The sequence below is a fragment of the Bos grunniens genome, chromosome 23, assembly GCF_055505025.1.
Source record: "Bos grunniens cultivar Pamir isolate PY7600 chromosome 23, Bosgru_T2T1.0, whole genome shotgun sequence".
Taxonomy (NCBI): Eukaryota; Metazoa; Chordata; class Mammalia; order Artiodactyla; family Bovidae; genus Bos; species Bos grunniens.
In genome coordinates, this window is record NC_141187.1 from 34,282,216 (window position 1) to 34,297,069 (window position 14,854).

Here is a 14,854-nt window from a genome sequence, read left to right on the forward strand (position 1 = left end):
AAGGCTGGCCTTAAATAGTATCTTAAGAAAAAAAAGAGGTTTTGACTGCCATTGCCAAATTGTTCTCTCTTAAAACCTAACAATGTCTCTGTTTCCTCTCAAAATGTTTGCCTTTTCACAGCATCGAACAAACAGCTGAGCTCCTCTTGTGTCTCTCCCCTGCTGAAGTCGCCAATCTCAAGGAAGGAATCAATTTTGTTCGAAATAAGAGCACTGGCAAAGATTACATCTTGTATAAGAGTAAGAGCCTCCTGCGAGCATGCAAGAATATGTGCAAGCACCAAGGAGGCCTGTTCATAAAAGATATCGAGGATTTAGATGGAAGGTACCGTGAGTCATTCTGCTTTTTCTCTGGTGACCCTTCTTTTTTATTTATTTATTTTATTTTATTTTATTTTTTTTACTTTACAATATTGTATTGGTTTTGCCATACATCAAAATGGCCACAGGGGTACACGTGTTCCCCATCCTGAAGCCCCCTCCCACCTCCCTCCCCAGACCATCCCTCTGGGTCCATCCCAGTGCACCATCCCCAAGCTTCCTGTATCCTGCATCGAACCTGGACTGGTGATTCATTTCTTATATGATATTATACATGTTTTGATGCCATTCTCCCAAATCATCCCCCTCCCCCACTGACCCTTCTTATAATTAGATTTGGCCAGAAGTGTGGAAATCAAGTGAAACAACTAACAAATTATTTCTTCTAGCAAATTTGTAACTTACTTGTGCACATTTAGGGTATTTCTCTGATCTCAAGACATTCTGACCTTGACTTAATTTCCCATTCTCTCTCAAGAACTCTAATTGCAAATGGATTCCTAGCTTGATAAACAGTGACATTTCTAAGGTACGTGGGTCTGTGTATGTGAGTGAAGGGTTGGGTGTGCGTGATAGCTTTTATGTTCCAAGACTCAAGCCTCTTTGGAGTTTCCTTTCCTGCTCTCCCAGAAGTATGAGTGGAGCAGGCCCTAGTCCAAACTCTGCTGGGGAGCAGATAGACTTTCCCTGACCACCTTGCAGTAATTAAAAACCCCACATGGCAGAGCCCCAACTGTACCTGCTCTGAACAGAGGCGCTTCTGATCATTTCTTGGAAAACTGGTGCTGCTACCCCTCCTTCCCGATCCGTTGATTAAGACTACATGTAGATGACCTCCCTCCCCAGTTCTGGGACAATACCAGGGCAGGATTGCTGTGGATTTTTGTTTTGCTTTGTCTTGTTTTCAGTGACAGCCGAAGAGATAGCAGCACACTCTGGCAGAGACAGGGAAGGTAGTGGAGAGGGGATGCTCTGTCAGCCTGATGCTCAACACTGGCAATGAATGAGTGGCTGACCCCACTTTTCCAAGCTTCTTTTCAGCCTTACTTGACCTGGGTGCTTTTTAGCCACTCTCACATCAGACTTGTCTTCTACTGTTGTTGATTTGATTTCTCAGGTCATCTGTGGGCGGTTTCATGCAGGTGGATTCAGAGGAGCTGGGTAGTTGTCTAAGAGCTCCCTGCTAGAATTGTAAAGATGACCATTACCCAAGTCTAGAATATTCTTACACCTGCATACAGATTTGCTTCACTACATTCTTAGTTTCAGGACAGAAACAGTGTTGACACCTGTCTCCTGTTTGGCTCCTCTGATGGGATTGCTAGATTAGGCAAACAGAAGGCAAACAGAAATCTACATTTCAGGTAAACAATGAATATATTTTCAGCATAGATAGGTTCCAAGTATTGTATGGGATATACTATGAGCAGCAACTCTACTCTCGGAGACCCTCATGGTTATTTGCTGACAGCCCTGCTTTGAGTCCCTTCCATCTTCTCAGTGGATTTAACCCAGGGAAACCTCAGCCATGGCTTTTTCTGTCACTAGTGAGCTTCTGTGGGCACTCTGGGACCTTGAGGTCTTCTGACTGTTGCGGTTGGGGACTTTGCTTTTCCTCTGTCCTCAATGGGCTTTCACCATGGAGCTCACGTAGCCAGCCATTGGAGGGAGTGTAGCTTTGTAATTAGCAGCATGATCTTTCATCACAATCTGCCCTCTTCAGAAAACTGGCCTTACCACTTATCAGCCCCGTGAACATGGACACGTTTCTTAGCCTTTCTGGACCTTGGTCTTCTCCTTTATAGAGTGAAAATGAGAGTGTTACCTGTTCTGTCTGGCTGCTCAGAGGATTAAGTGATTTCCAACACAAAAAACACTTAAAACAATATCTGTCATATGGTAGGAACTCAATACACGTCAATTACCTTTACGATTATTACTCTGTCTTGAGCTTCTGGTATAGCTTAGGAATGAGATTATGTATAGGAATTCAGCTTGTTCTTGAATCTGGCTTGATTATCCTAACAGAGTGATCACTTTGCCCCAGACTGGCCTTTCTCTCCTCCATGCAAAGCCTTTGGGGTGGTTGATCCTCGTTTCACCCTACTGTTGTCAGGCTAACCTGGAGCTGGCACTGTCAACTCCATCCTCAGAGTAACTCACACCCTGTAGTCCCGCATCCATTGCTCCAAATTTGATTGCTTCTCCCCGGGTGCTCTGTGCAGCAATCTGCCTGAGGAATCTCTCTACAAGGAGACACTTAAGAGTAATGAGCTACCTCCTCTACCCTCCCTACCTCAGCCATTTTTCTTCTTCACACATAACCAAGATCAGCAACTCTCATAAGTTGTGGTTCTCAGTTTTCAAATTTAATAGCTTTTCACAACCTCTTAGTGCCTGGAGCTGTCACCTTCCTGCTGTCTGCCTGCTGCCCATGACAGTTAAGACCCTGCCATGCTTCCCATTTATTGACCTGCATGCTGAATAGTTGGATTTGGAATGTCCTCAAATTTTGAAAGGTTGTTGGCTACTCACTGATGAAAGAGTAGATGTTACAGAATAATCCTCCTTAAATTGAAGCGTGGAATACATTTTTTTGCCTTGTTACTAGAAAAGGGCATGAAAAATTCTTGATATAATGAAGCTTGGGAAAATTCGTGTAATTTACCGATATAGAAGTTAAAATAGACACTGTTAGTTTAAGAAATCTGATGTTTCTGATTTGAGACATTTGTGGGTTTTTTCTTTTTAAATCTTTAACTGCTACAAAAACACCACCAAGGTAGAGAGGAAATGGAACATTTATACCTCATTTTCTATCACCATAACCCCTTCACAGTTTGATAGGAAATGGAAAAGAAATCACTAAGCCTCCTACTTTGCTGCAATCTAGCTGTCATTCTGAAACAGGGTCGCCAGAATTAGCAAATAAAAATGCAGAACACTCAATTACATTGCAGATAAATGAGGAATTTCCAGTGTATGTCAAATATTGTGTGAGACATATTTTTAAATTGTTATTTATCTGAAATTCATATTTAACTGGGCATCCTGTATTTTGGCAACCATGCTCTGAAATCTTAAACTAATTCGAGTTGAACTTAGGTTCGGTACACTATAATAGGGACCAAGGTTTGTAGAGTGATCATAAATCACAGATTTGTCTTTATCACTACATTCTATCCTCATATTGGCCTCAGTTGGCTTTAAACCAACTTAGCTTTTTTATGAGAGCTATCCCTAAAGGTGACTTTATTCTGATGGCTCTGTTGATCTCTAACATGTATTATTTTGTGATGTGCCATTTATCTTCACTGTTTTTTAAACAATTTTTAAAATAATTTATTCGTTACCATTTTTTAATGCTGGGTCTCGGTTGCTGAGCAGCTTTCTCTCGTTGCGGGGAGTAGGGCTACTCTCTTGTTGCGCAGGCTTCTCATTGTGATGGCTTCTCTTGTCGTGGAACACAGGCTCTCGAGCGTTTGGACTTCAGTAGTTGCTGCACATGGGCTCAGTATTTTCGGCTCCTGGGCTCTAGAGCACAGGTTCAACAGTTGCGGTACACAGGCTTAGCTGCTCCTCAGCATGTGGAATCTTCCCAGATCCGGGATCGGACTTGTGTCTCCTGCATTGGCAGACGGATTCTTTAACACTGAACCACCAGGGAAGCCGTTATCTTCACTTTTAAAATTACCTACTGATGATCAGTCTATATTTCCTTGGATATTTGAGCTTTAGCTATTAATAGTTTTCCTCTCATGAATTTTGTGTTCAACCAACTGTAGTTGTTTATAATGCATGTAAGCCCAATAAGGTTAATTTTTATTTACACCATTTCATAAACCTAAGGACAATTTTTCATCCAGGTCTGTTAGATGCACAAAACACAACTGGAAGTTGGATGTGAGCACCATGAAGTATATCAACCCTCCAGGCAGCTTCTGCCAAGATGAACTAGGTAAATACCTTCCATATTGATCAATGTTTTCTGCTGTCACTGTTATTGGGGACCTTCTTGTCAACTTGTTTCCAATTTCACTTGAAGCTTTGGTTACATTCTGATTTTAACCTGTGGACATTAAGTCTTTTAAAAATAGCTAACACTGAAAATTCTAAACAGAATTTCTTCAGAAGGTCCCTTCGTTCATTCATTCATTTGTTCAGTAAGCATTTGATGAGATCATGCCAGGTGTAAACCGTTGTCCTGGGTATTAAGAGAATCAAAGATGGATAAGAAAGAGTCATCTTTTGTCTGCATGACTGGACTTCCTGCTTCTGTGCTTACTTCCTGCAGTTCATTCTGCTTATAGCACCCAGATTGGTATATATTTCTAATTTAATGTTTATCTTATATTGGAGTAGAGTTGATTTACAATGTTGTGTTAGTTTCAGGTATGCTGTGCTATGTTGTGCTTAGTTGCTCAAACGTGTCCAACTCTTTGTGATGCCATGGACTGTAGCCTGCCAGGCTTCTCTGTCCATGGAATTCTTTATACGAGAATACTGGAGTGGTTTGCATGCCCTCCTCCAGGGGATCTTCCCAGCTCAGAGATCAAACCCAGGTCTTCTTCACTGCAGGTGGATTCTTTACTGTCTGAGCCACCAGGGAAGCCCTTCAGGTATACAAGGCTGATATTTTAAAAATCAAAATTAATTCATGTCATTCCCCTGCTTAAAACTCTCCACTGGGTTTCCTAACACACTGAAAAATATGCATCCCTTTGACCTGGCAATTCCACATCCAAGGCTGTTTCCTAAGGTCTTGATAATCCTTGATATGTCAAAAGATATAGGTATGAAAATGTTCATTCATAGCAATACTGTCTAAAGAGAAAGATTTAAAACAATCAAAACATTAAAAATAATTCCACTGTGTCTTAAAAGTGATACTATTGAAGGAATTAAATAATTAGAGATTTTTGATAGATAAAGCAAAAAAGCAGATTATAAATGTTACATATAGTAAGACACAATTATGAGAAATGTATATGCATAAGCAGTGTGGATGAGGGCAGTCTTAACACTGGTTATCTGTGAAGGGAGCTAAATGGAGGGCTCCCTGCCTGGACCTCCAGACTGGAAACTGTGTTTACACCAGCTCAACATCTTTTTCAGGCTCAAATTATTGTACATGGGATAGGATACTAGGGCCACTGTTGTCCAGATGTCTTGGTGAGACCAACTCCTAATCATTTTTTAAAGAAGGGTGTGGCCTGCCAAGGCATTCTCCCAGTTCCCAGAGCAGAGGTGTCACTGAGGTGCATGTCCTTTCCCAATCACCCCCAAAGAGATGTGACAGCAGGTTATTCTGGGGTAAGTTGCTAATTCCTTTGATGGCAAGTGCATCCTTCCCCATCCCTCGAAAGGATGTCTGGACCTCTAGCTTCTTTTGCCAGTAAGCTCCATTCCATGTCTGTTGAGCTAGCTTAGGAAACCTGCAGACTGCTTGTTAACAGAAGCTAGTAACAGGCACTATACAAATACTCTTAAATTCATTTGGCAGAAAACAGGTTAGAAGCAAAGGTTGAAACTATTAAACTGTGTAAGTTAGAGGACAATAGACTATCAACTTAATGAGTATATAACCCAGAAATTTATAGCTGCTTAAGGGCTTTTACAACACCTCTAAGTCTTTTGGAATAGACAGCTAGTGGGAAGCTACTCTTTAGCACAGGGAGCTCAGCTTGGTGCTCTGCGATGACCTAGAAAGGTGGATTGGAGGTGGGGTGGGAAGGAGGTCCAAGAGGGAGGGGAGATGTATATATATAGCAACAGATATGTATATGTATATATATATATCCCTCTAGCTGATTTACTTCATTGTACAGCAGAAACTAGAATGACATTGTAAAGCAATTATACTCCAATTAAAAAAAAAAGACTTTTTTTTTAATGTACGTCTTAAATAATCCACATATCTCCCCTGTGACTTGGACCTTTGGAGCAAGAGGAAGGGATTTCCCACTCAGCAGAAAGTTGATCAAATGGAAGGTAGATCGAAGGTGGAAACTGATGTAGAGGGTTTCTGGCCAGAGGTGACAGCAGGCCAGTGGAGGGCAGGTGGTAACAAGACGCACTGAAGTTTTCAGCTTTTGCCCCAGTGAGGAAATGCAGAGAGAGTGGAAAATTTTAACTGAGTCCACTTTTCGTCCAGTGCTACCAATGCTGTAGTGATTCCCTACCACAAAAAATTGTTATTTATAATAATCATAAAACTGAATAATCTCAGTTCACACGAGACCAAGCCGTCCTTCTCTTTCACGGGATATGATCATCATTAAAAAGGTAGAAGTCAGGAAAGTAGAAGGAAGAAGATGCTCACCTAAACTCCCATCACCTCAAGACAACCTCTGTTTAGGTATCTTTTCTTCCAGTTGTCACCAAGGTCCCCTTCCTCTCTCTCCCCAGCCTTCTCCTCCTTCTTTTAATTGAGATATAATTCATGTACTATAAAATTCACCCTTTTAGAGTATGCAGCTCAATGGTTTTTAATATTTTCATATATTGAGCCATTACCACCACTCTCTAATTCCAGAACATTCTCATCATCCCCAAAAGAAACCTTATTAACTATTAGCAGTCACTCCCATTCCCCTCTTCCTTCGGCCCCTGGCAATCAATAATCTATTTTATGCCTCTGTGGTTTTTTCTGTATTGAACCAAGCTGGCATAAACCCCACTTAGCCATGGCTACAATTCTTTTTTATATTGCTAAACTGTATTTGCTAATATTTGGTTAAGGATTTTTATGTCTATGTTTGTAAGGACTCCCACCCAGATGACTCAATGGTAAACAATCTGCCTGCCGATGCAGGAGACACGTGTTTGATCCCTGGGTGAGGAAGACCACCTGGAGTAGGAAATGGCAACCTATTCCCGTATTCTTTCCTAGGCAGGAAAGAGGAGCCCGGTGGGCTGCAGTCCGTGGGGTCACAAAGAGTCAGACACGGCTGAGCAGCTAAACAACAACAACAAAATTTGTCAGGAACATTGGTCTGTAGTTTTCCTATTTTGAGATGTCTTTGTCTGGTCCTGGGATCAGGGTAATAAAATTGCCCTCATAAAGTAAGTTGGGAAGTGTTCCCTCCTCTTCTATTTATTGGAAGAGCTTGTGAAGTATTGGTGTTGGTTCTTCTTTAGTCATTAGGTCAGATTCACCAGTGAAGTTATCTAGGCTTAGACTAATGTTTGTGAAGGTTTTTGTTTACTAATTAAATCTATTATTTGTTATGGGTCTTCTCAGGTATTCTATTTCTTCTCATCAGTTTTGTTAATTTGTTTCTTCCTAAGAATTTCTCATTTCATCTGGGTTATCAATTTGTTGATGTATAATAATCATAATATTTCCTTGTATTCTTTTTTATTCTGTAAAGTTGATAGTAGCATCCCTTTTCATTCTTGAGTTTAGTAATTTGAGCCCTTTCTCTCTTTTATTAGTCTAGCTGAAGGTTTGAAAATTTTGTTAATCTTTTCAAAGAGCATATTCCTGTTTTCATTTTTTCTTATTTTTCTAGTATCAATTCTGTTTATTTTAGCTCTTTTAAATATTTCCTTTCTTTTGTTTGTTTTGGGTTTAGTTTATGCCTCTTTTTCTAATTTCATGAGATGGAAGGTTAGGTTTTTTACTTGAGATCTTTTTAATTACAGATGTGTACTGGTATAAATTTCATTATATGCACTATACTGTTTTAGCTGCATTCCATAAGTTTCAGCATGTTATATTTTCATTTCTATTTGTCTCAAAGTATTTTCTAACTTCTCTTGTGATTTTCTTCTTTAAACCATTTGTATTTAGGAGTATATTGTTTGTTTCTACATATTTCTGAATTTTCCAACTTTCTTCTCTTATTGGTATCTAATTTCATTTCATTGTGGTCAGGGAACATACTTTATATGACTTGAAACTTTTAAATTTATTGACATTTGTTTTTTGGCCTAACATATGGTTTGTACTGGTTTGTGGAGATATTTCACATGTACCTGAGAAGAATGTGTATTCTGTATTTGGGGGGAGTGTTATCTGTTGGGTCTGGTTGGTTTATAGTGTTGTTCAAGTCTTCTGTTTCTTTGTTGATTTTCAGTCTAGCTCCATCTTCAGTCATCTTTTTAGGCATACTTTTATAACTAATTATAATTACTCTCTATATTATTTTTGTATCCTGTTTTTGTCTTGTTAATATGTCAGATTCTATATATACATACTTTTAAGTATGCTTACATTAAAACTTTATTTAGCCAGTTCTCTGCTGTTGACATTTATGCTGTTCACAGATTTTTTCTTTTTTTTTTGCCTTCAAAACCAAAACTGTGATCTTTATGCTTAAGAACTTCTCTGTTTTTGGAGTTATTTTTGTAAGATAGTTGCATTACTGGCAAAAGGGTATGAGTAATTATTTTGGGGGGAGCTTCCCTGGTGGCTCAGACAGTAAAGAGTCTGCCTGCAATGTGGGAGACCTGGGTTTGATCCCTGGATCAGGGAGATCCCCTGGAGAAGGAAATGGCAACCCACTCTAGCATATTGCCTGAAGAATTCCATGGACAGAGGAGCCTAATGGGCTACAGTCCACGGGGTTGCAAAGAGTCGGACATGACTGAGCGCCGTTCACACATACACCCAATTAATGTATTTACCCATATTTAACATTTTGTACACCTTAACGTAAAGATGGGCTCCACAGGGACTAATAACCTAAATGAGAAAGGTAAGACCGTACAAGTAATGGAAGAAGTATAGAATATCTTTGTGACCTAGAGATTGGTGACTTCCTGACAAACAGCATTTCAAAAGTACAGCTCAAAAGGCAACCCCCCGCCTACACACACACACAAAACCCTGGTAAATATGAACTCATCAGTACTAAAGATTTCTGCTAAATGGAGGACACAGACAAAGACATATAATAGTTTGGGTGATTATTTTTCAATATTTACAACCAACAGGAGAATATGTTCTAGCATATAAGAAGAAAGCGAAAGGGGTTAGTCACTCAGTCCTGTCCGATTCTTTGTGACCCCATGGACTGTAACCCGCCAGGCTCCTCTGTCCAGAGGATTTCCCAGGCAAGAATACTGGAGTGGGTTGCCATTCTCTTAAGTAAAGCAAATTGACAAGAAAGGATAGGAAGCTCAATACAAAAATGAAGAACAGATATCAACTAGCATTTTACAACTGAATCCCCAAAGGTCAATAAGCATATGAAAATATGCTTAAATTCGTTAATTATCAGAAAACTGCTAACCAAAGCAATGAGATGTTACTGTAGGGTTTTTTTATTGGTAAAAATAAACCAAGGAACTGCCAAATGTTGTCAGAGATATAAAGATATAAAAATCTTCATGCATGTGGCGGAGATGTGGCCGGTGCAGCTATGGTAGAGAATAATCCAACAGTGACTAGTCAGAGGAGGTTTATGGACCATACACCGTGATCCATCAGTCTCACTTCTGTGTATGCACCGGAGAAATCTTGTGATGGAGTCAAGGAGGGTAAATCAGTAAAATGTGGTGAACCACAGAATACTAACTTACAGTTAGAGGAAGTGGACTAGATGTACACGTGGCAACATGAAAGAATCTTAAAAACAGAGTATTGAGTGAAAAAGAGTAAGAAACAGACTGGAGACCCAGTACCATTTATATGAATTAAAATGCACACATAAAATATAATGCATACTTTGCATGAGCATTTAAATGATAATCCTGTAGGAGAGGAGAGAGAAATAACAATGAGAAACAGATAAAGGGAATAAGTAAATAAATAAGTAAGTAAGTAGCTTTGCCTGGACTGAGTATAATGTGTCATGAACTAAAAAATATGGTTAACCTGGTCCTCTTTACTTGAGGTCCTAAATGAATAAATGAGTCCATTATTCATTCATCCATTCTTTAGTATGTATTGCATTACAGTCCATTTTTTAGAATGACCCAGTTTTTGTTCCCACTAACTATAGTTAATAAGCTTTCCTTTCTCCTCATACTTTACCAGCTTGAGGCATTCTTAGTTTTTCAGACTTTTCTCATTTGAATCAAAAAAATAGCATCACTGTTGTTTTAAATTAAGCTTGTTTCTCAAGTATGATGCTAATATATTTTCCAAACATGTTTGCCAGTTTTCGTTGGTGGTAGAACTTTTTCATCTTACATTTGTATATATTCAGATTTTCCACTGGAATTGTTTCCATTGCTATTAAATTTAGAAGTCCTCCCTTTGATAGTCTATTTTTAGCCACTCGGAAGCTTCTCATTGTGTCTTTAATAAACTAGATAATAAACTAGAATACTTAAATAACCAGTTGCACAGCACCATTGTTAGATAGCCCTTCCTTTTCCACCCTCTCTTAGAATATTAAAGCTGTTTAATAACTGTTACTTAATAACTAGGGTTTCCCAGGTTGCAATAGTGGTAAAGAATCCACCTCCCAATGCAGGAGATGCAGGAAACATGGGTTCAATTCCTGGGTTGGGAAGGTCCCCTGGAGTAGGAAGTAGCAATCCACTCCAGTATTCTTGCCTAGAAAATCCCATGGACACAGGAGCGTGGTGGGCTACAGTTCATGGGGTCACAAAGAGTTAGACACGACTGAGCAACTGAGCACACACATTTCTTTTCCTGCTTTTCTTAAGAGAGAACAATTCTAAAGAAGGAAAATCTTTACGAGTGGTTATCAATGCAGTTTTCTGAGAATCTACCATAATACTTTGTACTTTTGAGTTGATATTTGTTATTAATAGTATATAGTCTTATCAATACTGAGCTTTCTCTTTAACTCTTCATTCTTGAAAGATAAAATAATTGCCATAATAATATTATTATTGATTAAATGCTTTCTTTGTGCCAGGCATAGTGCTAGACACTGTTGGATCTCTTATATTGTTTACTGTCTACAACAACTCTATGAAGTATGTGTCATAACTCTATTTTATGATCAGGCAACTGCAGCCCAGGATGTTGATAATAAGCATCTCAGTCACAATCCCCACCCTAATGTTTCCAAATCCAGCACTCTTTCTATTTCGTGACACTGTTTTCCAGCAATGATATAGCCTGAAAATAATAATAAAATGTATCTTTATTGTATTGCTTGCATTTTCAAGGGCACAGTTTAATAATAGTGGTGATATTAAATGTCCTTTGTGTATTTCTGATTTTATTAAGAAAGCCAGTTGTGTTTTGCTATTAAATAAGTTGATAACTCTTATTAGGAAAATGCTAATTAATGTGCTTCTATTAAATTCTTAAACAGTATTTAAAAGATATAAAAATAATAAACCACCATGTGCCCAGCACTCAGCTTAAGATATGCCTGAGATTCCATGAGCTCCTTAAGTGTAGTATGAATAAAAGAAATGAATGGGTGTCAGTCTTCAGCCCTCATCTCAGTAGGTATTGCTTGACCTAAATTAGCATTGCTTTTTCTTTCTGATTTCCTTTGATTTTTGTACTCTGAGTATCTGAGCCATACATTTCTATTTCAGTGATGCTTTTTAAACATAATTTTGTTGTTATTAATTCAAATTTGTTCCCCTTTGGTTCTAGTTGTGGAAGAGAGTGAAGAAAATGAACTTTTGCTTCTAGAACTGAATCCTCCTAACCCCTGGGATTCAGAGCCCAGATCTCCTGAAGATTTGGCTTTTGGGGAAGTTCAGGTAAGGAAACATTAAATTATAATTATCTTAAAAATAAAACTAAGATACACACACACATATATATTTTATATTACCTTGAATATTCTTGGATGTGGCTACTTAGGACTAATAGTATAGTTATCCTGAACTCCTGAGCAAATTTTTTAGAAACACCGAGAATTTGGCAGGGATTACAAGGTAATATCAGAGAAGGCAATGGCAACCCACTTCAGTACTCTTGCCTGGAAAATCCCATGGACGGAGGAGCCTGGTAGGCTGCAGTCCATGGGGTCGCTAAGAGTTGGGCTCGACTGAGCAATTTCACTTTCATTTTTCACTTTCATGCATTGGAGAAGGAAATGGCAACCCACTCCAGTACTCTTGCCTGGAGAATCCCAGGGACAGAGGAGCCTAGTGGGCTGCTGTCTATGGGGTCGCACAAAGTCAGACACAACTGGAGCGACTTAGCAGCAGCAGCAGCAGCACAAGGTAATATATCCAGAAAAAAAAAAAAAAAAGGCAGAAAAACTTTTAGCAGAGGTCCCAAAGGAGAGTCATGCAAAACTATGGGAGAAATTCAGAAATTTCCCTTGATTCCAAATCACTGTCAGATTAAACGACCAGTTGTCTTATCTCTGCATGTTGCCCTGAGATCTTTACAAACCTTGTGCACTTCCTACATTTAAAAGAGTTTCCTCCAGAGAAAATGCTTTGGTAGTTTGAGAGAATTAAACAATCCAAAATGATTTTTTCTGATGTATCTGGGAAGCTTGTGGAAATGGGCTGTTACTTTTCTGAGGAAGCAAAAGGGACCCTATCCAGAATAGGCATAATCATCTGAATTTGATTTGTTGACTTCTCCTTACCCTCGCTTTTGGCCTCTCACCCTGGAGTTTCTACCCCGCCCCTCTGCTGCTGGGTGTTTTCCTTTATCCGATGAGTGTGCCAGATCAGAGGAAGGGAGTGAAGCACTAATTTAGAATCCTCGAGTCTGTGCCAGTTTCTAAGTCATTGTTTATAGCCATTTTCAGAGGACCCTGACTCCCTGAGCGAGTCAGCAGGTAAGTTAGAAGAGAAAAGTCTCACAAGCCTGTTTCTCCAGGCTGTGTGGCTATGCCAGCCCCACGTCGTGTGGCCTCCACCTGTAGCAGCTCGAAGAAGGATCTCAGTTCCCCGACCAGAGATTGAGGTCAGGCTGCAGCAGTGAGAATGCCGAATCCTAGCCACTGGACCATGAGGGCCAGTGGCCCTGGTTTGTCTGCTTTGTAGAAATAAATTTCAACAAAGAGATGGAAAATAGTGAAACAGATAAAGTATTTATTAGGAGGAAAGATGTACATGTGAATAGATAGAGGGCTCAGAGAGAAAGAGTCATGCCTTTGTGGTAGTTTAAATCACTTGTATGGGGCATTTCTTTGGGGTTTCCTTTGGCCAGTCGTCTTGCTTTGCTGGGTTCTGAGTCATGTTTGGTTCACCTCAGGGTCCTCCTATGTGTGCACCTGCATCTCTTGGCCAAGGTGGATCTAGTGAGGAGGCCTACGGGAAGGTTCACATCACTTACCACGTGGTGGTGTCCCCTCCCTATTTGACCTGAGTAGCCTCTCTGCGCGTGTAGTTGGAAGGTCTCCTTGACCTTAAGAATGAAGAACATGTGGTCTTTTTACCTCTTATCTGGACAGGGCTCAGTTTCTCCTCCTTCCTCCTATTATCTTTGTCTTGGAGTATCTGTCCACAGGGGACAGACTCCAGCTGCCCAGCCAGGGCCCACCTGTCTCCTGCCTCAAACCCACCAAGAATCATTCATCATTCATTCAGTGGCTATTTCCAGCCAGTCTGGCATTTAAATCCCTAAGTATCTACCATCACATCTCTAATGGCCTTTCCTTGTAAATTGTGCTTTGAAAGACTGATGGCAAAAGATATTTTGCAGTGCAGACTGTAAATAAGCATTTAGGAGCTAATTTAGATAGAGTAGAGCTGGATGAATCGGTTTGACACCTGAAATCCACCACGAGTATTTCTTTCCTAACAAAGCAGTAATGTGTACCAGGAGTTGTTTTCTATATAAAGGTCCCCACCTCACTGAACATGCTCAGGAGCAAAGTTTTCCAATGTGACTTGTCCACTAACCAGCCCAGTTCATTGTTGCTGACTGACGATGACTCAATAATCTGATTCTCACTGTCTTCTGACAGATAACATACCTTACTCATGCCTGCATGGACCTCAAGCTGGGGGACAAGAGGATGGTGTTTGACCCGTGGTTAACGGGTCCTGCTTTTGCCCGAGGATGGTGGTTACTACATGAGCCTCCATCTGATTGGCTGGAGAGGCTGTGCCAAGCGGACCTAATTTACATCAGTCACATGCACTCAGACCACCTGAGGTAATGAAGTCTGAGCACTGAACTCTGAAGGAAATGCTGCAGTAACGGCATCACTGGTTTTCAGGTTCTTTTGTGATCCCTGATCAATTTGAGGCCGATTCAGTGGGGCTGATGAGAAGAGAACTAACTTGGATAAATGCGTATGTTTGTGTAGCATAATGTTTAAAGTGTTTTCACGCTTTGGTGGTTTACTCACTAAGTCGTGTCCGACTCTTGCAACCCTGTCAAGCTCCTCTGTTAGTGGGATTCTCCAGGCAAGAATCTGGAATGGGTTGCCATTTCTTTCTCCAGGGGATCTTCCCGACCCAGGAATCCAACCCAGGTCTCCTGCCTTGCAGGCAGATTCTTTACCGACTGAACTTTGAGGGACGATATTTTCATGCTTTATACCATTACAAATGCAAAAGGGGCCATTGTGGGAGTAAGACAGGAGTTAATAACTCTCCACGCTGTCACTTCCCACCCTCAGGCTACTTGGTAAAAGTCTAGGTTTAAGGATCATCAATGTTGACTCCCTTTTTC

At 40.1% G+C, this 14,854-nt stretch overlaps 1 protein-coding gene across 14 annotated transcripts in view; it reads left to right on the plus strand.

The window, feature by feature from the left end:
* Window positions 1-14,854, plus strand: part of LOC147347588 (cytidine monophosphate-N-acetylneuraminic acid hydroxylase) — a 291,879-nt gene that overhangs the window by 246,127 nt on the left and 30,898 nt on the right. For 11 of the 14 annotated variants that reach the window (XR_015152310.1, XR_015152312.1, XR_015152313.1 and 8 more), the window contains 4 exons: window positions 122-325; window positions 4,188-4,279; window positions 11,858-11,967; window positions 14,142-14,332. Coding sequence is in view for 9 of the 14 variants with exons in the window: in XM_086369953.1 (XP_086226079.1) it covers window positions 122-325; window positions 4,188-4,279; window positions 11,858-11,967; window positions 14,142-14,332 (597 nt within the window). In the remaining 5 variants the exon portion in view is untranslated. The remainder of the gene's footprint in view (window positions 1-121; window positions 326-4,187; window positions 4,280-11,857; window positions 11,968-14,141; window positions 14,333-14,854) is intronic. The other 3 variants (XM_086369958.1, XM_086369957.1, XM_086369959.1) reach the window with 1 other exon arrangement.